Genomic DNA, 25,243 nt, shown 5'->3' on the forward strand with positions numbered 1-25,243 from the left:
TGGTCAGGCTGTAGTGGCCCACAAAATTGCAAGTGTGGCCAGAACCAGAGTAAAATGTGACTGGAAAATGTTTAACAGAATAAAAACCACAGCACAGATAATTCTGTGACTTTCTGAGTCGTTGCACAGCTGGCAGGACTCTGTTTCTATTGGGATTGGACATGGCTGTGCTGGCCTGCAGAGTGTAGGGTGGACAAGGCCGTACCACTGGGGAGGAAGTGGGAAGGCCACAGCCAGGGCCCAGCTTTGGTCTGTGTGTGGTGGCAGCAGCTCAGGCGGATCTACCAGGTGCACCCTCCCCCCCCACCAGGACACAATGGAACCCTTCTTTCCCACCGGAGGGTTCCACAGTAGCCAGCTCTCCCCCTCTCAGAGCCCTCCCTCTTAGACATTCTCCCTAGATCATTATGACCTCCCCTGTACATGTTTACATGCTGAAGGGACACGCGCCATTTCTGGCTAGACAAGGATGACACTACAGGGGAGAACCTTCGGGTCAGGGACAAATATGGCTGTACAAAAAGTGGGAACGAAAATTGGAAAGAGGGAGCTGAAATGTATGCGGAGTAAGAATTCCAAGGAACGTGTGCCGACAGAACCGGCGTTTAGAAGAAATCACACCAGGGCCAGAGGCAATGGGGACATGGGGCCAAAAACGGGCGCCAAGCCCACTTCTCCTTCCTACTGCTATTGCCTACGTCTCCATGGAGATCTGGGGGTGAGTCTGGTGCGGGCACCTGCGTGTTCCTCACTCAAGGATTCCCAACCTTTTTTGGTCTCTGGATTCCTTGGTTGTCAATAAACCTTTTTCTGCCGCTTATTCAACATAAAGCTGTCTTGTTCCTGTTGGGTGAAGCCTTAGGGGCTTCTCCTCAGAATGTTTTAAGTACCTAAAATACCCAGGATGACAAAGGAAACCAGTGCCACTGGAACAGCATGTGCCCAGACCATGCGAGAGTTTACCGCGTGCACATGCACGGGGGAAATAAATGCAGCTTCATTAGTTTCAGAGAGAGTAATACATCTCCAGCTATTCCCCATGCTCCTCTGACAAGCTTCCCCTACTAAACGTGCACCCCTGGGTGGGAGCCTGTCTTTACATAACAGCGTGAGGGACAGCAAATTAGGGGTGTGGTCGACACAGGCCTAGCAGAGTGGAGAAAATGTCTACGGACACCATGGGTTATTTTCATGTTTGTTTCTAACCTAACTTCGAGGATGGATCATAAATGATTTCTAAAAGGTTCAATAAGGACAGTTAGGTGGCTCAGTAGATAGAGCACCAGGCCTGGAGTCAGGAAGACCCGAGTACAAATCCAGAGTCAGACACTTCCTAGCTGTGTGACCCTGGGCAAGTGCCCTAACCTTGCTTGCCTCAGTTTCCTCCTCTGTATCTTTGTGAAGAAAGCCCCCAAAGGGTCAGACCCACAAAAAGTGGGACATGATTGAACAACAACGTGAAAAATGCTTTTCTAAGATTCCAGAAACTAAAATCAGCAATCACAAGGCCCCTCCAGTGTGAAAAGCTCATAGGAGGTTTCCCTTCAAGGTCTGGCAATAAGTTCCTGTCCAAGTAACACTTCATGCTTATTTTTTGGGTCTTCCTGGCTCAGAGTAAATGTCAATAGTAACTGTTTTCTTTTGGGGAGAAACCCTGAGGGTCTTCCCCTCCCGGTTTTTTTTTTTTTAATTAAATGGGCCATCCCTTTACTCACTTCTTAAAGAGGCCTACTCACTGAATGGGCATTACCTCACTCTAAAAGAGCCGGGGTCTCCCATTGTGTCCTGGGACATCCCCAATCATCCTGATGGGTATCTGGTCACTGGACCCAGATGACTCTGGAGGAAAAAGTGAGGCTGGTGACCCTGCACAGGCCTGCCTCACTTAAATCCAATGCACTTGCACATCATGGCATCATCTTCCTGATACCACGGTCCTCTTCCAGAACGAAGGACAAACCACAACTAAAGCAAGACATGGGGAGAGCTGAACTTCTAATCTAGGGTCAAATAGTCTTCTTAGCACTGAGCCAGCCCGATTTTATACTCCAATCTCAGTGATTCATTGTCCAGGGAGCCTGGAAGCTTGAAGGAGAACATTTCATCTTACTTCTCATTGTCAGAAAGTGTGTTTGCTTGTGTCCTGGAACAGCCGATGTGCCTACCACGTGCCTACTACCTGCCTACAGGTGACAGGCTGGTCCAGAGGCTTAGTGCCCAGGAGGGTAAGGGCCAAAAGGACAGATTAGTGAGCATAACCCAACAATTCCTCTTCTTCTAGGGAAACATATACATGGACCTGGAGAGGTTTTTAAAGCATGATTAAGGAAAAAACAAACCTTGCTGACTACATGTATCTCTGTTTCTTTTCCCTATTGATGGAGAAATGAAAAGCAGTCCAGTTGGCCTAAATTTGCAATAATTTTCACTTCCTCGTCCCTGCCCAATTCTGCAACAAATGTGTGGAGGGAAAGTTCAAGTCTCTGCCCTAAAACATCTCCATTATGTGAAAGGAGAGTTTCTCATCAGACTTTTTCTTTTGAAACAAACCTGAAATCCGGCACATGAGCCACTGGGCCATTTGTCTTCCTTCCGAGCTTAGGACTGATGTTATTTCAAGCAAATTCATCTGTTCGCTAGTGTCGCCGTCCACCAGCTTCCCCTTTTAGCAAACTGGAAAGGTCATGGAATCCATGCTGTGAGTCAGGCACCGATGCCAGGAGCCAAGAAGGACTTTTGTGATCCCGATCGCCAGCAAACTTCCAAAATAGAAACATTTACGCCTAAGTTTCTCTGACAATCCAATGTGACATATGAAAAGACTCATGTTCCTCCTTGCACTCACGAGACAGATCAGCTGTGAGCACAGTCACTTCATATCTTTCCTCTGTATCACCAGGGCATTAAAAAGCCATCAGTGTCCCTATCTTAACGGTAAGAGGCCATCACCTCCACACTTGCTGTACTAAATCTGGTGGGAATTACATCTGAGATCAGATTTTTAGCAAAAAACTTAAATCTCAGCTGGGAGGCAGTAACTCTGTTTTAAGACGTGGAAGCCTGAACACAGGACATAGAGAGGAGCTGTGTTAGGGAAAATGGCTCATCTGGTTGTGAAGCTGAAGGAGGCTCCCTCTCCTTTCTCAAGAGCAAAGGCTCTCTACCTTTTTGTGCCCTGGACTCTTCTGGAAGTCTGAGAACGCCCATAGGCTCCTCAGAACAATGTTTTTAAATGCATTAAAAATACGTAGGATTGCCAAGGAAAACAACTCTATTGAGATACAGTTATGAAAACAGACAAACAAAACAAGTTCACAAAGCCCCTGGATTAAGAAGCCCCAGCCCACAGAGTTCATTTGGTAGAGCCCAGGGCTTCCATTCTATTGCCAGGCCGTTCTATGCTCAGGCTGGACTGAGCGAGGCCACTGGGTAATGGGCAGGACCACATTTTTGGTGAAAGACAATTCTGTCCATCCATGGGATGGTCTGTTGGATACTCTATTTGTCTCATCAGGTGAGTGTCAAATGTACCAGCCTTGATTTGAAGTCCAATATGCCTTTCATGATTATTACATCACCTCATCTTACACCAGCAGCAGTTAGGAATCCTTGGTACCCTAGAAACTAGCCTGTGATCAAGACAACATATTTATCTCTCCACCATTATGATAAAGGTTCTAAAATATAAAAAGAGTTACCTGTTGCCACAGATTGCCATGGGGCTAAGGCAATCAATGTTAGCCCCATCTCCCCAGTGAAATCACACCCTAGGAAGGATGAAACCTACCCAGTTGCAGCTCTGGTTGTGATACGGCTCAGCCAGAGAAACAATGGACAGATTTTTTTTCCACGAAGCTGATCCTTACAGCTCTGCAGAGAAGAGAGATCAGTTCACTGAGTATTTACAGAGCAGTCTCATGTTAAGAGTTCAGAGCACTTTCCAAAGCCCCTGAGAAACTGAATTAATCTAAATCTTCCTCTAAAAGGGAAAGATGAGTCACAACTGCATTTTTTTTCCCAAATGAAAAAGAAATTCTTTGCCCAATTCTGGTGACCTCTTAGAAAGTCACAACTTAAGAAGGTAGAAATCTAACTTGTCCCTAGCAAGAAGAGTGAGATTATTAAGGAAAGGGTGATAGTGTAAGAAAAAGGGAGTTAGAAGAGTAAATGAAAAAGGGCATATAAACAGGGAGATAAAATGGAAGAAGAGGAAAAGAAAATAGAGAAGGGAAGGAGACAGAGGGAGAAAGAATTTTTACAAGTTTTTGCTGGAAACACATGAGATTTGTTTCCAATAAACAAACACATCTTGATCTAACCCTGGAGAAAGACCAAAGGTAGGATTTATAGGTGCACAAAGAATGTCCTTGATTCAGTGACACCCCAAACATTTGGATAAACTGATTCTGTACAACCTTGGAGGTATCCGAGTATGGATTTCTCAGGAGGCAGGCTCAGATAATAAGGCTTTAGAGAAACAGGTCTGTGTGGCAGTTGCTAGAAAACTTTCCTGTCTTAGGTAGGTTGACAGAGAGGTGCTTATTCTAAAGTAATCAGTTCCACTGAACATCAAAGGAGGCATTCATTTGACTCAGAGTTTCTGGGGACAGAGAGGGTTTGGATAGAGGTCCTTGTGCCAAAGTGTACTGGTACGTACAATTGGCCCCACCGCCCCAGGAAACACTTGGGTTCCTTGGCTTCAAGCTTTGTGCTTGTTCCTATAGAATAAAAGACCCAGCTCAGTTTTGAAAACTGAACAGTCTCTTCACATGGAATTCACACTTGGGTTAAATCAAAGAAGATGAAATAATGGGAATAAATGCAAACTCCTATGTTTGGGGTTAAAAAAATCAGTTTCAAAAGCCCAAGACAGGGCAGACCTGGTGAGGTAAGCAAAGTTGTGGAGTAGAAAAGAAGGCAGGATTTGGAGTGGGTTTTGATTCTGGCTCTCTACTTATGTGAACTTGGGCAAGATGCTCAGCCTCTGTGGGCCTATTTCCTTCTCTGTAAGAATTCTTTAAACTTATGCTCCCATGATCCTGTGATCCAATATATGCAAAAAAGCCCTGGAGGTTATAGTGGACAGCAAACTCGGTGTGAGTATGGGTCAATGGACACTTTTGAGGGAGAGCTAGACAGTGTCCAGAGGAGGCCCATAAACATGGCGAAGGACCTTGGGGAGGACCAAAGGAAGCGGAGATGCTCAGCCTCTTGGGGGAGGGTTAGGGGGCTCAGACTCACTCTCCTTGGCCCCTGGGGACAGAGCAGGAAGCAATGAAAGTCAGAGTGAAGCAACATGAGGTGCAATAGAAGCAAATGCTCCCTTACCAAATGAGAGCTGTCCCAGGGTGGGAAGGATTACCTCAGGAAGTGAGAGGCTCTTCAAGGGAAAGCTGGAGGACACTTGCTGGGAGGGTGGTGTGAGGGACCCTTGGCCAGGTAGGGATTGGACTAGGCAGGTGGCCTCTGAGGTTCCATGACTCCTCTCTCACATGCTCATTGACATGTTAGGCACAAGGCCAAGTGCTGGGGATACAAAGACAAAAATGAAGCAGTTCTGCTTCTGAGGATCTGATGTTCTACTGTAGACTCCTGGACTTGGACTCCGCTTCATCAGGACCAGGATCTGCTCTCCAGTGTATGCGGTGAGTGGTCTTCCTGCCTTTGCTTCTAGACCCCATTGCCACATGAGGACACAACATAGGCACAAGTAAACACAGTACAAGGGAAACAGGCAGGAGAGAGTCTTGGGGGAGAGAGAGCCAGGGAAAGAGCAGGAAAGCCTTCAGGAAGGAGAGGGCTCCCCTTCACCTGTGGCCTTTAAACAACAGCTGCAGCGACAACTTCTCAGGGACAGTCTTATTCAAATAGTAGTTGGGTGAGGTATTACTAAATTTTTACCTTGAAAAGAGTCCTTGGCTCTTAGAAGCATTTTGTAGATGAGTGGATGGAAGAGTCTGGTACGGGGGAAGAGGAAACTACTTCTCAGCATGTAGAGACCATTACAAGAGCAAGACTAGCTCCTATTTATTTAATCAGGGCAGTTCAGTGACTTAGCTCAGACTCTGGTCCAACATCCATAAAAGAATGAAAATTTACACAGGGAAGCCACACCCATGAAAAACCTGTTTGTATAAAAGAGTAAATGTCAGATTAAAAAAAAAAATCCCAGGCTTTTGAATAAATGAAATGTAGCATGATGGTCATATAAAGTTTTCTGACAATTAGAAAAAGACCACCACTGCTGTCACCAGGAGAGCGTGCTTTAAAATGCCTTAAGTGAGGAGCAAGTTTTGGTCGTCAAATTTGCATGTGATCACAGCAATGGCTGATGTCTTATTTGATTCCAAAACAAGTCACGAGTCATCTTCAAGGACGATGAAGTGTTTAGTGTGGGGAGTAGGGTCCATGCGCTTGTGTATTTCTGTGAATGTGTCTGTTCATATGGAGCTCTGGAATCCCAGGGTCAGAGGGGCCTGGAGAGGCCAAACAGACAAATGTGTATCTCCCCAGGACGCTCTTCTGCAAACACCTGGGACAAGGGACCTTCTAGCCTTTGCCTGAAGACCTCTGAATTTCACACTATCTTGTCATTGGGAATGTCCCATGAACCCATACCACCCAGAATCTAGTCTATAACTGCACACACCTTAACCATAGCATCTTGGGCAACTCAGGGAAAACAGAAACCACCACTATAACGCTCCTTCCCTTCTTTGTTTCATTGCAGAACTGCCTTATCTGAGGGCCTATATAACCCAGCCCCATGGCTGTCAAGGCAAATTGATAAGTGAATTAAAAAAAAAAAACCAATTCTAAATGCAAAAAAATGTTACCCCCAAAGACAGAAGAAAGCTTTACTCTCCTTAGATGAGAGCACAAAGTTTAACCTTGAGGTTGGGGTCAGCAAGATTTTTTCTCTCCTACAATCTAGACAGGTGGCAGTACCCCCTGAAAGGGATCTGTCACAATGACCAAAGTCCTCATTTAGACCTGACACCAAGTCCCTGTGAACCCTGGCTTCCAACCAGACTTTTGATGTTAGTAACAAAAGACAAGGATTTAACTCCCACTTACTTTTTGTTTGTAAGAAGTACACAAACTACACACACATACACACACAGAAACACACACACAATACACACATATATATTTTAGTCTAGTTCAATTAAGGTTACTGAGAGGCACTCTGAGGGAAAGTGCATGTGCTTATAAGTACATTTTGAGGGCAATGATTAGAATGCTAATAGGTGTATGTAGCAACAGAACATATTGGGTGGGGGGGGGAAGGAAACTAGATAACACTATGGATGAATGTTTAGCCATTTGTTGGATTCTGAGTGTTTGAGAAATATTATTCAGCAGCTCCAGAGAAGTCCTAAATTGGAAAAGCAGCTGAGTCCAAGGTCGCCTCTGTTGTTTCCAAAAATATCTTGAAACAAACGCAAGAGGGGCACTTGGCTGAATGTTATCTGGACATATATAGTTTCAATCAAATTCTTTAAGAAGTGTCAGAATAAAAGTTGGACATTAGTTTGACACTCCCAAGTCACTTGCAAGTGCATCTCTTTAAAGGCTGAGAATATCTCTGGCAGCTGTGAGAAGGACATTAAGACGGTTTATTCCCCTTCTCTCAGTAAAAATTGCTAAGCCCTTTGAAACAACACAAGCTTTGAGGTTTTCTCTACTTTCCAGTTCTCCCCCGATCCCTCAGAAATGGAGGAAATCTTACCAAATTTGGGGAGGGAATAAAAAATACTCCCAGCAAAAACACAGCTTTTCATCTTTATGGTTGGTTGCATCCATAAATTCCCTGTCACTGCAAAAAGTGATTAGTGTACTTTTCAGAAATCTGGGGATAAACAGTTACCAACAAAAGAAAAAAGAGAAAGACTCCATCATACACATTTGGAGCCCCTGAGTTCTGGCAACCACTGATTGGACATAGATGATGATAACCCAAGGATACATGTAACAGCACTTAATCTATCATATAAATCTCCTACACACATGACTGTTATCTTCATTTATCCCACAAACATCAGGCATTACTACAGGGAAGGAAGGTGCTAGGTCTTGATTAAGACTCTGGGTTTGCCTTTGGGAGCTGACATTCTAATCAAGGTCTTTCTCTTCAAGGTGTGATTGTTTTACTCCATTTAAAAAGAAGTGGAGAATATTTAAAGATAATTTTTGTGATTCCAGACCAAGCTGCTGATAGTTCACGACAATATAAAAAACTTTCTGTATTCTGTCCTCGAATGCTGTTTCCCAACCTTGTCTTCCATGACTTTCCAATGAAAAGCTTCCTCTCCAATGGAATCGGTCTCCTCATTGTTCCACAAGGATGTTCTTCACGTTACCCCTCCTCAGCCTTTGCCCTAATCAATATTTGTACAGATCTTGGTTCAAATTTCACCTTCTCCAGGCTTCCTTGACTATTCCAACTAATGGTGAACTCTCTTTTCAACTCCTACAGCACCTATTATGTGTATCACTCATTTAAGCAATTATATTGTATTTCTATTTTGCTCGCTGTCCTGCCTCTGACACGTACCCTCATGTGACTCTGGACAAATCACTTGACTTCTCGTGCTTTAGGCAATTCCAAAAGTCTCTAAGTTGGAGAGAAGGTGGCAGCTTGCATTGGTAGGAGGAATGTTCTCATCCAGGATTTCCCAATGCTCGTAAAATCACAGGTCCAATCCTGGTCACTTACACACACACGCACACACACACATACGAGAGATATAAGGTCCCAGTCAGGCTTTGAATGTCCTACTTCTTTGCATCTCCCACAGTGCTATGTTGTGCAAACATTAAACATGTATAAAGATGCTGACTACTGTAAGCTCTTCCATTAGACTGGGAGCTCCCTGAAGGCAGAGACTTGACATTTCTGTATCCTACCACTCAGCCCAGTGCCTTGCACAAAGGGAGCCCTTCATAAACATCATTTTCTCTGCGGAGGCAAATGCTCCCTATTTTCGGAAGAGCAGGAAATACTCTACTTCACTGGCTTCCCTCTCATATGAATTACAAAATGTGACCCTCCATCATATTGCCTTCCATTATTTGGTACCATCTTGTGTAGGTTAATCCTATCAAAAGAACAAAGTGCAACAACACTCTTTGAAGGCAAGCGTAGGGTCTTCTACATAGACCCAAGCAAAGTGTTGGCCACAGCGGATTCTCAGTTCAAGGTTTAATTGATTACTGGTCTTATCTAAGACAACCAAGTGTGCAAATATATGAGTAGGGCTCTGAAAGTGTTTTTATGATAACTAGAATTTATATAGCACTTTACATGTTACTGGGGCAGCCAGGTGGTGCCAATAGTGCAGAGAATGCCAGTTGGGAGTCAGTAAAATTCTACTTCCTGAGTTCAAATCCAGCCTCAGACATTTACCAGCTGTGTGACTCTGGGCAAGTAAGTCACTTAACCTTGTTTGCCTCAGTTTCCTCATTTGTAAAATGAACTGGAGAAGGAAATGACAAACTACTCCAGGATCTTAGTCAAGAAACCCCCAAATGGGGTCACGAAGAGTCAGACATGACTGGAGAATGACTGAACAACTACTTAGGTATTAACCCATTTGACCCTTGCAACTATTCTGTGTGGTAGATGCTATGATCCCTTTACAGATGAGGAAACTGAGGCTGAGGGGTGTGAAATGCCTTGCCAAGGTCACACAGCTAGTATATGAGGCAGAATTTGAACTCAGGTTGTCCTGACCCCAAATCCAGCACTCTGCCCATTCACTGTACCATCTACCTGTCATGACAGTGAAAAAAAAATGTTACTAAAAATCTTGTAATAAATTCAAAATGTAAGTATCATCATATCAGAAAATGCTAATGTTGAGGCTGAAGCCTGTTTGGAGGCACAGGCCAGCTTCTGTGACCCTGGGCTTTCCTGTCACCTCCTGCTTCCCCACCTACCTGTGTCACCATGATCCTTCTTTTTTATTTTTTTAAGCAATTGGGGTTAAGTAACTTGCTCAAGGTTACACGGCCAGTTATTTCTGGGTGTGGAGCTAAGTATCTGAGCCCGGATTTGATCCAGGTCATCCTGACACTGGAGCCGGTGCTCTTACTCGCTGAGCCACCTGGCCGCCCCTAAGCATTTGGGGTTAAGTAACCTGCTCAAGGTTACACAACCAGGTGTTTCTGGGTGGGTGCTAAGTGTCTGAGCCCAGATTCGATCCCAGGTCTCCCAACTCTGGGGCTGGTGCTCTTACTTGCTGTGCTACCTGGCCGTCCCACCATGATCCTTCTTTACCTTCACTGATGGTCCATTGTCCTCTTGAACCCCAAGTACAGGGATTGTGCAGGGCTGTCTTTTCAACTGATTCTCTTCTACTGTTCTCCTCTACTAGCAACCTTGTCTACTCAGAATCACAAAATGGCAGAGCCAAGTCGGGGGGCCAACTTGTGCTAATTCCCCCTTCCACAAAGGTGGCCTTCACACCGCGCCCCTCCCAAGTCTTCCCTTTTCCAGCCTACGTATTTTGACTGACCAATCCTCACATAGGGATTGCTCGAGGTCCTTCACCAGCTTGACTTCAATGATCATTTTTCACAAAATGTCATTCTAGCCCACAACTTTGTCTTTGACACAACAATAGAAATAATAGACTTAGTCAAAAGCTTTTCTAAAATATTAGTCAACTATGTATACAGATTTCCATGATCTACTAATCTAGCCAAAAGCTGTATTAGAAAATAAAAATACAGTTGGTCAGGCACGACCTATTCAGGATGAAGCTGTGCTAGCCCTCTGGGATTACTATTATCTTTTCTAGATGCCTTTTAACACGGCCTAAAATTTTGCCAGAAATCAAAATCACATTCAAATGGTTGTTGCTTTGCAGCTTCTATTCTCTTCCCTTAAAAACATAAAAAACAAACAAAATACCAGCATGTTTCTAAGCAGATAACTCCTCTATCTGCATCTCCAGGCCCAATTTCTCCTCTAAGCTCTTCCAACATCTCTAACTACTTGCTGGACACTTTACTTAGATGTCTCACTAGCATTAAAACTTGAGTCTAGCACTGGCCCTGGAGTCAGGAGGAACTGAGTTCAAATGTGGCTTCAGACACTTGACATTTAGTAGCTGTGTGACCTTGGGTAAGTCACTTAACCCTAATTGCCTAGCCTTCCCCCCTCCAAAAACAATAAACCCCAAAACCCCACCTCAAGTCTAAAACTAAAATTACTGTCCCCCTTAAAACTGTCCCCTCTGCCAACCTTCTGATATCTCTGCATAGCACTGCCACCTGTCCAACCCTTGGAATTATCTAAGAGGCAGCTGGGTGGTACGGAGGAGAGTGTTGGACTGAGAATCAGGAAGACCTGTGTTTAAATCCAGCCTTAGACATCAGCTGTGTGATCCTGGGTAAGCCATCTGACCTGTCTGCCTCACTTGTAAAATGGGAATATTAGCACTTACCTCCCAGGATAGTTGTGAGGATAAAGTGAGATTATTTATAAAGCAAACCTCAAGGCACCATATAAGCGCTAGCTATTACATCATCCTCACCCTTGGCTTTGCCCTTTCTCTCACCCTCTCCACTATATCTCTCAGACCCTGCCTCTTATCCTCACGCCACTTCCCCTGTCTCCTAACTGGTGCTGGTCAGCTCTCTCCCGTCTCCAATCCATCTCTGCACGGCTAACAAATTAATCTTCCTAATCCCCAGGGTTCACCATGATGCTCTGATACTCAAACTTTAGTGATTTCCCATTGCTTCTGCAAACTCCTTGGCCTGGCACTCAAGGCCCTCCACGACGTGCTTCCAACAGACTTTCCCAGCCTTGTTCCACATTCTTCCCCTTGCACACCACATCCCAGCAGCACTGAACTCCTGCCACCATCTCGACTCCTTTCATAGCTCTATCTGTTCATGAAGCCTTTCCTGTTATCCTCTACTCAGTCCTTCTCCCTCCTTGGGTCTTAGAGCACTTTGGCTGAATCTTTCTATGCTCTTATTAACACAATCTTCTTGCCTTGTATCAAGATCATGTTCATGAGGTCCCCTTCCCCCACTTCAGAGTAAGAGACAGAGGGCAGACACCTTGCTCTTTCTCACCTTTGTATGGAACAGCGACCAACACACAGCAGGCACGAAACAACTCTATTTTATTATTGAATTGAACTGAAAGGCTAAAATCTAGCTTCCTGGTTAGGCATATCACAGAAGGCTTGGATTGTAGGTTATATTTCAGGGGAAATGATTTGATTAGAAATATAACCAAATCTGTGAAAGTCATCATCATCATCACCATCTATGTTATAAGGGGCTTCTGCCTTATCTCTCTCACACAAACTGAACTTTCCTTTTAGACACAACTCACCTTGCTGATTTCTTTTGTCTAGACTCAGCATTTCTACTTAGGGGAGACAAGAAAAGTGTAAATGTTTTTCTGAAGAGTCCATATGAATAAGTAAAATATATTTTTGATATTTTAATGGATTGTTTTGTCTATTCCAATACTTATATGGTTTAAATCTATACACAAAGAAAGGGCTAAGTAACATCATCTGCTAGGTTCACATTTCAGCCAGTGTGGGAGTGGCCTCAGAGCCTAGCCTGGTGCCACTCTCTGTAGTGGGTGATGAGGAAATGCTTTGTGAACAGGGTCATGCGGGGTTGAATTTAGCAAGTTTCTTTCACTGGGTCTGTGCTCTCTTTACATGGCTCACTGACATGGTTCTCCCTGCTCTATGGCTCAGAAGATAGCTGTTAAAAGTTGCTTTGGTCCCCAAATCCAGTCTCCTCTAATGAGCCGCTTCATATTTAAGGCAGGCTAGTCTTGGACAAATATCCTGGGTCAGTTCCTAACATCATTCTAGCTCAGAAGGACCCGCTAGAACGTTGCTCCCTACCGCCATAGCCTTTGAAAACACAGGGCCACTTCCATGCCATGGTGATGAACTTGGAGGAAGGCCTTAATGGAGAGAACTGGTCATTCTATGGCCTTTTCCTTTCCATTGTGTAATATTTATTCCAGCACTCTGGAAAATAAAAATCCTACAACTATTAGTTATATTTTTTAAATCGGAAAACTCTGTTCCAGATCCCTTCTCTTCTCAGCCCCACTTCTCCACCTTCTCCACCTTCCCTTCTTAATCCTCCACTCCTTTTCAGAAGAACTGAAAGTAACACAGCTGGGATATACAATAAAGGGACAGACTGCCTCATAAGCCAGTGAGTTTCAGTAACATTTATTAAAATAGGTAATATAAAATAAATACATTTATTTAAATAAAAGTATAGAAATAAATATATTTCTTTAAATACATAGTATGTATAAATATATGTATTTAAATGATGTATAAATATATTTATTTAAATTCATAGTGTAAGTAAATGTATTTAAATAGATAATATATAAATATCTTTAAATATGTCGCATATATAAAGATATTTATTTAAATATATATGAATATAGTTATTTAAATATGCAGGAATATATAGGATATAGAATTATATAAACATAACAAACGGATTTAAACACATACTAAATGTAGTTACACACAAATATAGAATAAATGTATTTATTTTTTGGTCTAGACCCATGACTTAATTGATGTAGGGAACTTTCAGTGAGGAGGTGCTGTCTTCCAATGTACACCAGCAATTACTCTTTCATTTTCATCTTAGAGCTGCCTTGGAAGAGTTTTGCCCTTTGCAGACTTCCAGAGCTACTATGAGTCCAGAGGTGGAATCTGAACCTGGGTCTTTCTGACTCCAAGTCTGCCTCTTTACCCACTATACCATATGACCTCTCCAAAATACCTTTATTAAGCTGTTCTTATGTGTAATGCAATGTCTTCAGCCAGGAGCAGAAGATTTCAAGTCAGGCAGGCAGTAGGGGGAAGGGAGGGCTAGACTAGATGGTCCAACTCTGTGATTCTCTTTTGCCTGGATCACGTCAACTATCAAATCAACTGGCCATTACCTCCCAATGGAAGCAAGAACTCATGTTTTTTATGGGAAAATATGGATAATTTAACTCCTGTGCTCCTACTGGTGAATACTGGTTTCCTTCTTCAGTTCCATGTGCCTGTGGCATGCCAAAAGATTCTACCAACCCAGAAAGGAAAATGGCACGTTCTCAGGGGGACTCAGCTGTGGAAGTACTTTAGGATTGCCAACAGAGGGCACACATGAGCAGGAAAAAACCCCAACAACAGAAAACTTTGGGTCTCTTAAATGTCATTCTGGCACTATATTTTACTTTTTAATCTCTTTGCCAGAATGTGTTGGAACTAAACCCTTGATGAAGTCAACTTTGTATATTTTTAAGCCTTGAGATGGGGGTGGGGTCAAGGATTAAAAAAACACAGATAATTTTAAATGACCCCTTTCCATCATCATCTCCAGACATGACAACCCACCCACCTTCTGGACTGCATGCAATATATGAAACAGCTCTTACAAGGGAAAGGGAAAGGGAAGGGGCTTAGGCTGGGGGAAGAGGGGGTGCACATGCCCCAAAGGCACTGTGTTATTTCCTTCCTGGGCTGCTATGAATTATGTGTCACCAAAAAATATGAAGTTGGCAAAGAAGGACGCCTAGAGTTGATAATCGAGTTTTCAACACAATGAAAGATTTAGAAAGTATAATAGACCAAACTTTAAGAGAGTTAATCATTAGGGTGCTGTCTTACTGGCTCCCTCAGGCTAAACACTCCTTTATTCCAATGAAGAGAAATGACGTGAGCACCTGGAACCCTTTGTAGAAACAAGTCTTTTATTTACACTCATCTCATTGGTCACTAGCATGGCTGAATGCCTAGCGGTGACAAGGCAAGGAGTTTATGACAAACGCCTCCAAAACAAAAACCATTCTTCAATTTGCACTTTTATTTTGTTTCCCTAAAGATGACTTTGGCCTGTCATCCATTTCAAATTCAATTCAGAACAATTCTGAAAACATTTTTGAAGACTGAGCAACATGTTTCTACAGCTTGTTTTCGCAGGTTACCAGAAAGGGCTCCTCTACCACGTCAGGTTAAAAGATAGCCAAGAAGTTTGGTAATTACAAGGTTTACATTTTTCTAAGAACTGTATGTATAGTAGATAACCTAATTGGGTGGAGGGGTATATTTGGGGCTTCTCTGGGAGTGAAGTGGCATTTCATTTTGACTGTCCCTCTCTGAGAAGCCGCAAGAACAGAAGGTAATACTAAGTAGGAGAGGAAAGGATTACTTGCTATTTCCTTGGGCTCTCTTGGCTTTCCCTACATCTTTAGACTTTGTACTAGAGACTCAGCTGCTGCTACGCTGTCTGAAAACAGAAAGTATATTATTTTGGAGCAAGCACGAAGATTTACAACAAATATCAATAATTCTATTTTAACTCTTTAAAGTAAAAAGACAACCTTTCAAGTTGGATTTCTTCCTGATCCAGCAGAGAAAAGCAAGAGGAGCCGTGGCCTTTTGAAATGTACAGTTCCTACGATGCATCTCTTACAACTGTTGGCAGCACTAAGTCTTAGAAGTAGGAAATCTGTGAATGCAAAAGCAGTTTTGACAGGCTATTCCCCATAATTTTCCAGAATAAGTAAATATTGTTACCAAATGCCCAGTAAGGCTATCCATCCCAAAGGGGGAAAAACCCCACAATGAGCTCTTCTTCTAACAGGGTAATCTACAAAGGTCCTGTCTGAGCTAATCAGAGGTTTTGAACGCTCCAGTCAAATCACTGTCTAAAGTCACCAACCCCAAGATGTTAAACTCCATCAATGCTACATGAAAATGACAGCTGGCCATGAAGCTGCTTTTATTTTTTCAGTTTTCTTGGAGGGATGACTTCCTGCTCCAGTTAGTAAAGTACAGTTGGGAGCTGCCAACAAGGTGAATCCGTGGCCTCTTTCTAAGCAGAATGAATATGGCTAGCACTAATCAGATTAGGAAACTTAGCTACTACACTCCTTTGAGTATCTGTCATTGACATTTTTTTAAAACGAAGAGAATGTTTTTAAGAGACAGTAGGAGGCTAAATGAAAACATAAAATATTCACTGGGCTGGGTTTTCACCGACTGTATTCTTTTATGGGAAAAAATTTCATTTGTGGGAAAGGTAATGGAAATGTATTATTAAATAGTACCCTGAAATATTACCATATCCTATAATAATAACAGAAAATATTATATCATGATATATCAATGAGTATATTATCATGTTATATGAAGATATATACATGATACATACACACACTGACATGTACATAAAGGTATATATAATTTCAGGGTGCTATTTAAGAAGTGAGCTCTTGAAACAGTACACACATATACGTGTACGTGTGTGTGTGTGTGTGTGTGTGTGTGTGTGTGGCCATTGTTCAGGAGAGTTCTCTTATCGACCTGATGAGCTTATAGAATAGTGAGGCTTTGTTTGGGTCTTCAATATATCTTCTCATGCAGGGAGCAGCCATGCTCACTGGCTCATTCTCCACTCAGTATGGATCCACTGGAGATTAAAAGGTTCACTGGGATCATTGGAACAGTGTTGTGGAAGAAGACACCCCTTTGGGCTGGCTCATCAAAAGGAGTTTTCATAAGGAAAACTTTGCCCTTTTCCCTTCTTGGAGAAGAGTAGAAATGACAGCAGACCTGATTCCCCAGGGGATGGATGGCTATCTTGAGACAGAGGCACATGGGAAATAAAGGCACTCTCAACAGACTCCTCCTGAGGAGTTTGCCAGATGCTGAGTGCCTGGACCAGTGCTGGGGAGAGAGCAGCGGAAGCATGGAGCCAAGAGAGGAGAACAATGTGGACAATTAAGGGATTTCTTCCACCCTTGCCTTGTATAAAGAGAAGGGGAGCTCCTAGGCAGTGCCAGCTTCCAGGAGAGATAAGAGAATAATGGAGAGTGATCCCTAAATCATTTTGCACATATCTTATATTTAACTTCTCCTTGAAGACTGGGACCATCTTGTTTTAAAAATTCTATCTGTAGCACCTAGAACAGTAACTGGTCCCATAGTAAGTACTTAAAAAGTGCTTGCTGACTGATTGGAAACTATCCTTCCTTCTGGAAAGGAGAGCTTCTCAGCAGTGCCAAACTCTTGGGGATCAGAGTATCATCGCACATGTATTTGTAGGTAGGGTAGCCACAAAGGATGGAAGCTACAATATGAGGGGAGAGAGGTCTTGGACTTTACCTCTTTGCTAGTACTGATTTATTCCTATGATTCAGATCTCTGCCCCTACCCCACTCCAACCCCCTCCCCCCCAAAAGAAAAGGGCACTGAAGTATTCTATGAAATCGCCTTTTCATGGGCCAGCACAAAGGGGGCGGGCATAGTGGAAAGGGCACTGGACCCAGTCAGCAAGGCCTGCAGTCCTGCCGCATTTTAGACACATTTCAGCTCTTAAGACCCTGGGCAAGTCACTGAAATCTCTCTGCGCCCAGGTTTCTTATCTGTAAAATGAGGGCTTCCAGAGCTCCTTCTGCCTCCAAACCTGTGATCCTATGATCTTCCCACAACTATCCAAGTGCATAAATCAACTTTTCCCTAAAAGATTCACACTGAGTAAAGAGTGGGTCAAATGAGTATATCCAGATCCAGCATAGGGAGATACAATCCAAGTCCCCAAGGTTTAACATTTTTTTCTCAAACCTTAACATACACACAAAGACTATTTTTGTTTGTTTTTCTGGGGAGGCTTTGGGCCCATGATTTCACTGGAGGGAGTTCCCAGCAAGGAAATTCCCTTTAACAATGTCCGGATCTTATACGTGCAAAGTCGCCTGCATTTTGTCTCCACTAGATTTTCATCTCCTTGAGGGAGGAACTATATTTTTGTCTTTCTTTGTCATTCCCAGGGCAATGCCCGGAACGCATTAGGTCCTTAAGAAATGCTTACTGATCTATCTCTGCATACCTACCAACTTGGGAGGCATACAATTTCTGTCTACAATACCTGTTACATAGTAGGTTCTTAAAATATCTATCTATCTCTATGTACCCAATTACCTGTCTGCCTGTCTATCTACCCATCCATCCAACATGGATCTTTAAAGTACTAAATATACACATACATGCATGTAAGTGTATGTATGTATATATGCACACACATGCAATCAGATTCCTATTCAGGCCTCACGGCTCTGTGACTTTACTGATGTGGGTCACTTCCCTCATCCCCCTCAATACAGACTGCAGCTTCACTAACACTTGGCCTTCTGCAGTTGCTGTGGCTGAAACATTCATCACCTGGATCCAACCTAGTGGTGACTCCTCCTAACTCAGCCAGACTGGTCTGTTATGGGGCCTGTAATGAAAGCCTTTCTGGTCTTTCATGCGAGAGGCTGTGCTACACTGGCACAGTCCTTGGGAGCCTAGCTTATCTGTCACGTCACAAGAAGGCAGCAGTGTGTGTATGTGTGTCTACTGAATATATATACACGTTGTATGTGGAAATACATACAAAAAACATATGGGTCACTAAGGTGAAGGCTTCTGATTTTCTCCCTGTGAAAACTCCCAACACAGATCACACAATCTACATCTGTATGTCAGCTTCTACTCAGAGATATTTCCACTTCACAAAATATGACATGTTTATTTCTGCCCTAATGCGATTCTTTTTTTTTTTTTCCTTTTGGAGGGCAATTGGGGTTAAGTAACTTGCCCAAGGTTACATGGCTAGTTTTTTTGTGTTAAGTGTCTGAGGCTGGAACCGAATTCGGGTCCTCCTGACTCAGGGGCCGGCACTTTACTCACTGCGCCACCCAGCTGTCCCCACCTAATGTGATTCTTAATGTACCTGTTGGGTTACAGCCATAGAACAGTAATCAACACTATACAAAAATAACCAAACAGGTAAAAGTTCTCATAAAATGAAAGATGGTTTTTCCCATGCATTATTTTACTTGTAGGAAATTTCCTTTCTTATTAAAAACACTTCCAGTAAGATGTATCCCTGTTGTAGTGTCTATACCTTCAAACCATGGCTCCTTGTTCTAATGAATCTCATCCCTTCTTGCCATTGCTGCTATCAAAATTACACATAATCAAGATGCTTCCACACATTCTCCAATCCAAATTTAAATACAGCCTACTACTTTCCATGTTAGAGAATACAGACCTCAAAACCACACCTGAAACAGTACTTCCTACAAAGTACAAGTTCTTCCTGTTCACTAAGGGGGCCGTGACACGAAAGACATTGGAATAATCTGGATAATCTGTGGATGTCTGGGTTCAGACCTGGCCTCAGGCTCTTAGCTCTATGAATGTGGGCAAGTCACTTAATCTGAGCAATAAGCAATGTCCTCACCTGCAAAGTGGGGATAATAATATTCAAGTTACTATTCTACAAGCCTACTGTCAGGATCAAAGGAGAGAGTGCATGTAAACATTCTGCAAACCTTTAAGTGTGAAATAAATGCCAACTATTGTTTTTCACCAGCATGCACAGGAATGCACATTTCTGTGTATGCCAACATTTTAATGGAGACTACTTCAGTGATGGGTTTAATTCAAGTGTTGACTTTACATTGACCTAATCCAAAAGTATCATGAGATCACAGGGCCTGAGCTAGGATTGGTTAGTCCAACCCTACTCATTTTACAGATGAGAAAATAGAGGTTAAATGACTTGCCCACAGCCATATAAGCAGTAAGCATCTGGGGCAGTATTTGAACTCAGTTTTTCTGATTCTTAAGTTAGTAATTTCCCCACTTTCTGCTTTAACTGCTTATGTTTCTTTAGGGTTGCTAAAATCGACTCAATCTGAACATGCCCAAAAGTATAGACAAAAGGTTTTACAGGAGCTAATACAGACACAAAAAAACGAAATGAAAGACCAGATGATGATCAGTCCTTTCCCTTGAAGGCCTAAAAATCGAGATGAGGAAAAAACCCCAAGTACAAACAGTTTCAAGTTATCTTGCCCAAATGAGGCAGAAGCTGGGTCTGAAGGAACGTCCTGTACTCCTGGATCCCATTTAGGACTGTTTGTGCACAAGACGATGCTGACTTCTATAACAGCCGTGTCCCTTACAGGAATCAATCGCTCCTGAGGCCACTTGGCTGTAGAATACTTTTGATGAGTGCTTTGATGTAGTGGGACAAACATAAGCCTGGAGGTCAGGAAACCTCGGTCCTTGTGACGTGTGGGACTTGGGGGCAGTCATGCCACCTCCCCTGCCTTGGCTTCTTCATTTACAAGATCAGCAGGTTGGGCTAAATGATCCTTGCTAGCTCTAAATTATGATTTCATACAATGTTCCTTAATGTTCATGCATGCTACAGTTTGGAAAGCTACTACAAAAATGATACATCTTGACACTAGTACCTATTATCATTTAAAAAAGAAACAGTCATGGTACTTGCAACGAGTTTTATTGGTCTTTAAGTTACATGAACAGAACACAGCTATTAACACATTAAAATAAATTTAATTTTACTTATATTTAACAGAAGAAAGAAAAACTCTGAAGAAAACTAAAGGAATTGATGAACCTCAGAAAAATGTTTCTTCAAAACGAGAGAGAAAAGCTCCTAAAAGACTCTTCTAAAGTTTAAAAAAAAGATTGATAAAAACATTAAGAGTTTGAGGTTATTATGCTTTTTTACAAAACTACATGTTTCTTAGTGGGCACATGTTTAAATATCGAGGTTCTAAAACTCGGTCACTTGTCCAATAAAACCAGAAGACATCACTAATGGTTAAACAGAGAAAAAAAAATGCCTATTCCTTTAAATTAAAAAACAAACAAACAACTGAACAAAGCTCCAAATCTAAGCCCTAAGACAACTTTCCATGAAAAATCATTAGGCAAGAGCTCATTTGTAACCAATGTATTCTATAAAAGTGACAGATTGTTTTCAGGTAAAAAAAAAACAACAAACACCACAGGGGAAAGCTTATCACTAGTACCTCTTATCAACCCAAAGAGATTACACATGAACTCAGAGTATCAGCCGGTCCTCGCCTCCCTCCTGAATTACCTGACCAATGGAGGTTTGGTTTTGTTGTTTCAGAAAGCACTGTTTCTTACACTCCATCAATTGCTCAAAGTCACGCCACATTTTAGCTTGCTTCATGTTGGGCCCATGGCTTTCTCGGACAGTTTTTTGTTTTTCCCGAAGTTTCTGTTACAAAATATCAAGGACAAGTGAATCTAAGTAGCAGAACGACTTTTAGTCACAAGAATATACTGAATTTCACACATTTGACTACTAGGCTATATTCTACCCAGGCTGTCGTAGGATTCATCAAAACTGAGATCACTGAAATAAGTAACAAATTTAATTGTAATGAGATATCATGAATTTAAAAATATAAGTGTTGATAGAAAGTATATCTTTCAGGTGAACTTCTTTGGTTTAGCTTGAAATATTCAATGTGAGCCTAGAAAATAAAAATTCTCCAAACAGTTTTTGCTAGAAAAAGGAGAAAGGTCTAATAATAGGCCACAAAAGGAAATATACAGATAAGCAAAAAATCCCAATATGTACTGATTTTGTTATCGAGGACTGGAAAAGCTTAAAAATGTTCCAGTGGCAGTGTTTTAAAGTTACTAGTTACTCAATAAATGTTTATGAAGTTGCCGCAAGAACAAAGAATACAAATATATATACGATAAAAGCAACCAAAATACATCTTGTTTCATTATTGTGTTCAGTTAAAAGAGAGATGGGGAAGGTAGAAAAAGGGTTGGCTGAGAAATGGTCAGAGATGCAGATACAGAAAACCCAAAGAAATGAACTATAGAAATAAATATATAGAGAAAGAGAAGAAAGATCAGAGGAACAAAAGGGAGAAACAGAGCCACACATTTGTAAAGACAGAGAAAACCATTTAAGAAATAAATATATGCTGAGAGTGAAAATATTTTCAGAAAAAAAAAACCACACCCACAATGTGAGAGTGGTTAATGCTATTACCTATTATAAACCCCAAGAGCACATAGGAATTCAGATGAGATGGACACAAAAAATAAGACAGAGAAAATCTATTTCACACAAAACCCTTTGGATTTCTTATACCCTGTTAACATTTTTTTTAAAGCTATATTGCAATTTTGCAACTAGATGCACAAATTAGAATACTTTCTCTTAGTACTTGCCCCGTGGACCAAATAAAACTAATGTCTAGGTTTGGCCCATAGCTACAGTTACTATACACAGAAAAATGAAGTAAGAAGATATAATTTTTTTTTTTGAAACTGACATTTTTATTAAGCTCAGCAACTATTTTAAAACAAAGATTTTAATGGAATGATAAGCACATTTAAAACACAGGAAATTTAACAAGTACATTCGAATGCTTACATTATGACATTTACATTCATGTGAAATGTGTGAAGTCATATGTTTGTGTATCCTTTGTATTTGGTACCTTTATATAACCAGCATTTATGCTATATTTTTTTCAAGAAGACATAATTTTAATGTATTTCATAAACTACTGTACAACAACTTGTATGTAAACTCACTTAGTTTAAGTAGGAGTTATTAGCAAAACTGATTAAAAATTTCTATTTTATGCTAGTTAACAAAAACAGTTTTAAACAAAAACAAAAATATAAGTTTAAGGTGCTTCAATGACAACATTTTTCAGGTTATTCTAATATTTCAATGCCTGGATGTGCTGGAGCCAGCTCAAACTGGTTCATGGGAGCTGACTACCAAACTTTTAGTGGGAGCACCAGACCTACAACCCAAGCCTTGATCTACAGTTTTGTTCATTGTCCAGACTTCAGAAATGTTTGTGAGTTTTAAACTTGGCAGTGTGCCAGTACATTTTTGTGAGAGATAGTTGTTAAACTTTTACCTGCATACCCCTGCTGTTTCTGAGAACTTAAGATGATGATAAAAGGTACTGTGTGAAGACGAATAATTCTTTTATGCAATAGTTTACTTGCTAGATCTTTTTATCACTAAGTCTTTAGAGGATGAGAATCATTTTGTTTATACTTGTAAAATTATTTTAAACATTCTTTATGGGACGTCATTTAGAATTTGAGACCACTGAAGAAGGACTGGACTAACAAAACTTCAAAGGTAAGCTAAGGCTTCCAGAATGGGAAAAAAATTTAACTTTTGACCTCCTTGAAATGGTACTTAGCGATTTAAATGGTTCCTCTCAATCCTTGGGGTGGCCTTAGTGACAGTTGGCTGCAAGGATGCAGCTCCAGCCCATACAGCTCTCCAGAGGATTCTGGAGTGCTCTGTGTCTTTCTTGTTTGGAAAGACCAGTTGAATTGTGGGTCTGCCCTAGAAGGGGAAGAGGCATATAAGGTATTGGGCTAAGTGTCTTAACTGGTGAATGAGGAACAGTTTTTGCTTTGCTGAATTCTATTATAATCATTCTCATTAAAGATCCTTTGGTTGCCAGAACGAATGCCCAAACTGTAAGACAAGGAAGAATTCTGAGATCATATCTAGTCAATTAAGTTTAGGCCTACAGAAGAACTTGAAGACTAAAAACTGTTTTTGTTTATGTGATATTTTTTCTAAGCAAAAAAGGGAAATTTTGAAAATAGAAAATGATGAAATACACTTAAGGAAAAGACATGTGCAGCACGTCTCAGGCATGTTGGCTGCAATAATATTAACTCCTCATCCTTCTGTAATCGTGCTTTTCTCACATGGCCTTCTGACAAAGGCAGGCTAAGTATTTTAACACTCATCTCATGGAAGAGACCGTGAGAAGTTCAGGGATTTGCTCCTGGTCATACAGACAATGAAATGTGTATCCGTGCCCTGGATCCCAGAGACACTGGACCGTCCTTGTAGGGCTAAGTCTGTACTAGTAACACTACGAGCAGATACTCAGAGTTTGCTAACAATACCTGTTATTCAAAATAACAAAGGCTGTTTTGTTTCTCTGAAGGGATGACGGTGTCAGTATGAAGAGGGAAAAAATAACCTCGAACTCAAACTGAGGAAAGGGAGAAAAATCCGCTTTCAGGGCGGCCCTTTCATTTCCACGTTAACAGAGAGGAAACTTATGCCCAAATCATACAGGGAGATTGCTCCATTGCTCGATTATCTACACTGCTGTCGTGGAGACCATTCTTCGTTTCTGATGTTTACCTTTGGAGTCATCAATTTCTTAGAAGCTGATTCAGCTGAAGTAAATGATTATTTAAGCCAGAAAGAAACCAATACAAGCATGGATATTTTTGCAGTCACTACTAAACTGTATAAATGTTAAATGCCTACAATTTCATTTTTTACTTTTAAGTAAGCTAAGGATGAATAAATCTCATTTTAAAATACATGATAATTTCTAGACTCAACTGCCACACAAGATGAAGAATACAACACATTTCAATCAATCATGGATTTAGAAGCCCCTAATAGTACATGACAAAGAAAACTGCAACTCAACAGTCTTGGCTGTCAGTGCACAAGCATGTCAATACCATGCTAATGGCACAAATGCCAATGTTCGATTGTAAATTACACAGTGAGGAAAACTGGACAGTTAGCATGGATTATTCTTTACTATGTAACATGAAACTTAGAAAAGAAGAAGAAACTTAGCAGGAGAAGGGAGACAGGGGAAGCCTGGAGAGTCAGAGTGATTTGCCTAAGGCCATACTGCCCATTGGTGGCAGAACCTGTCTCCAAAACTCTCATTCAAGTGGTGTTTCCATTTCCCCATGCTAATTTGTAATGTCACCTATGAGTTTGTAATACATTTAGATTATTTCTAATGATGACGGGGCTGCTGATAGTGCTATCCATACATTCAATGTTTAATTCTCAAGACCTTTTCTACTGATCTCTTGGTCACTTCAGTGCTCAATGATTCCTCCACCAGAAGGCGGGCAAGAAAAAAGAGTGCTGATAACATTCAGGAGAATAAATATTATTTTCAGTAGTTCTGATAAAGTTTTGATGGGGAAGAAAGATGAAACTAATGTATACAATTCAGTTTTTGAATTATTATAATTTGTGCTGACTGATTAGTAAAATAATTAAGAATTGTCAACATATCATTTACACTTTGAGCTGGTAGTTCATTCTGTCATCATTTGGGGGGTCTTAACTGGATTATTACCAGGAATGTAATATTAAATTCATTTAAGTATCTTTTCAAAACAATTCATGCCATCCCTATTATGAAAAACAAATTCAGAAAGCGAGGGGAATCCTTAAGGGAATCAACTAAGGACAGAACTTTTTGTCTGCATCCTACACAGCACTCTGCACAGGGGATCACAACACTGTTTGTGTACTAATGGTCTGTACACTGGTAGAC

The 25,243-nt window shown here is 41.4% G+C and overlaps 1 protein-coding gene and 2 long non-coding RNA genes across 6 annotated transcripts in view; 1 reads left to right on the forward strand and 2 right to left on the reverse strand.

The window, feature by feature from the left end:
* Positions 1–1,068: 1,068 nt before the first annotated feature.
* Positions 1,069–6,092, reverse strand: LOC138156407 (uncharacterized). 2 transcript variants are annotated; one of them, XR_011167142.1, is made up of 4 exons: positions 5,902–6,092; positions 5,363–5,526; positions 3,788–3,870; positions 1,069–2,759 (listed from the first exon to the last, which is right to left on the reverse strand). It is a non-coding gene; the product is annotated as an uncharacterized lncRNA (long non-coding RNA). The 2 variants fall into 2 exon arrangements; XR_011167141.1 differs by having other exon boundaries at positions 5,329–5,526.
* On the forward strand, positions 5,505–24,977 carry LOC138156408 (uncharacterized). Its single transcript, XR_011167143.1, has 2 exons — positions 5,505–5,645; positions 23,867–24,977. It is a non-coding gene; the product is annotated as an uncharacterized lncRNA (long non-coding RNA).
* IFT81 (intraflagellar transport 81) overlaps positions 20,352–25,243 on the reverse strand; it is a 67,850-nt gene continuing 62,958 nt past the window's right edge. For all 3 annotated transcript variants that reach the window (XM_069081698.1, XM_069081696.1, XM_069081697.1), the window contains one exon: positions 20,352–21,120. In XM_069081698.1, the coding sequence (XP_068937799.1) occupies positions 20,938–21,120 (183 nt within the window). In that variant the 3' untranslated portion in view covers positions 20,352–20,937. The remainder of the gene's footprint in view (positions 21,121–25,243) is intronic.

This window comes from Petaurus breviceps, unplaced genomic scaffold, assembly GCF_028583685.1.
Source record: "Petaurus breviceps papuanus isolate PSGF00001 unplaced genomic scaffold, PetGlider_PUasm1.0 99, whole genome shotgun sequence".
Lineage (NCBI taxonomy): Eukaryota > Metazoa > Chordata > Mammalia > Diprotodontia > Petauridae > Petaurus > Petaurus breviceps.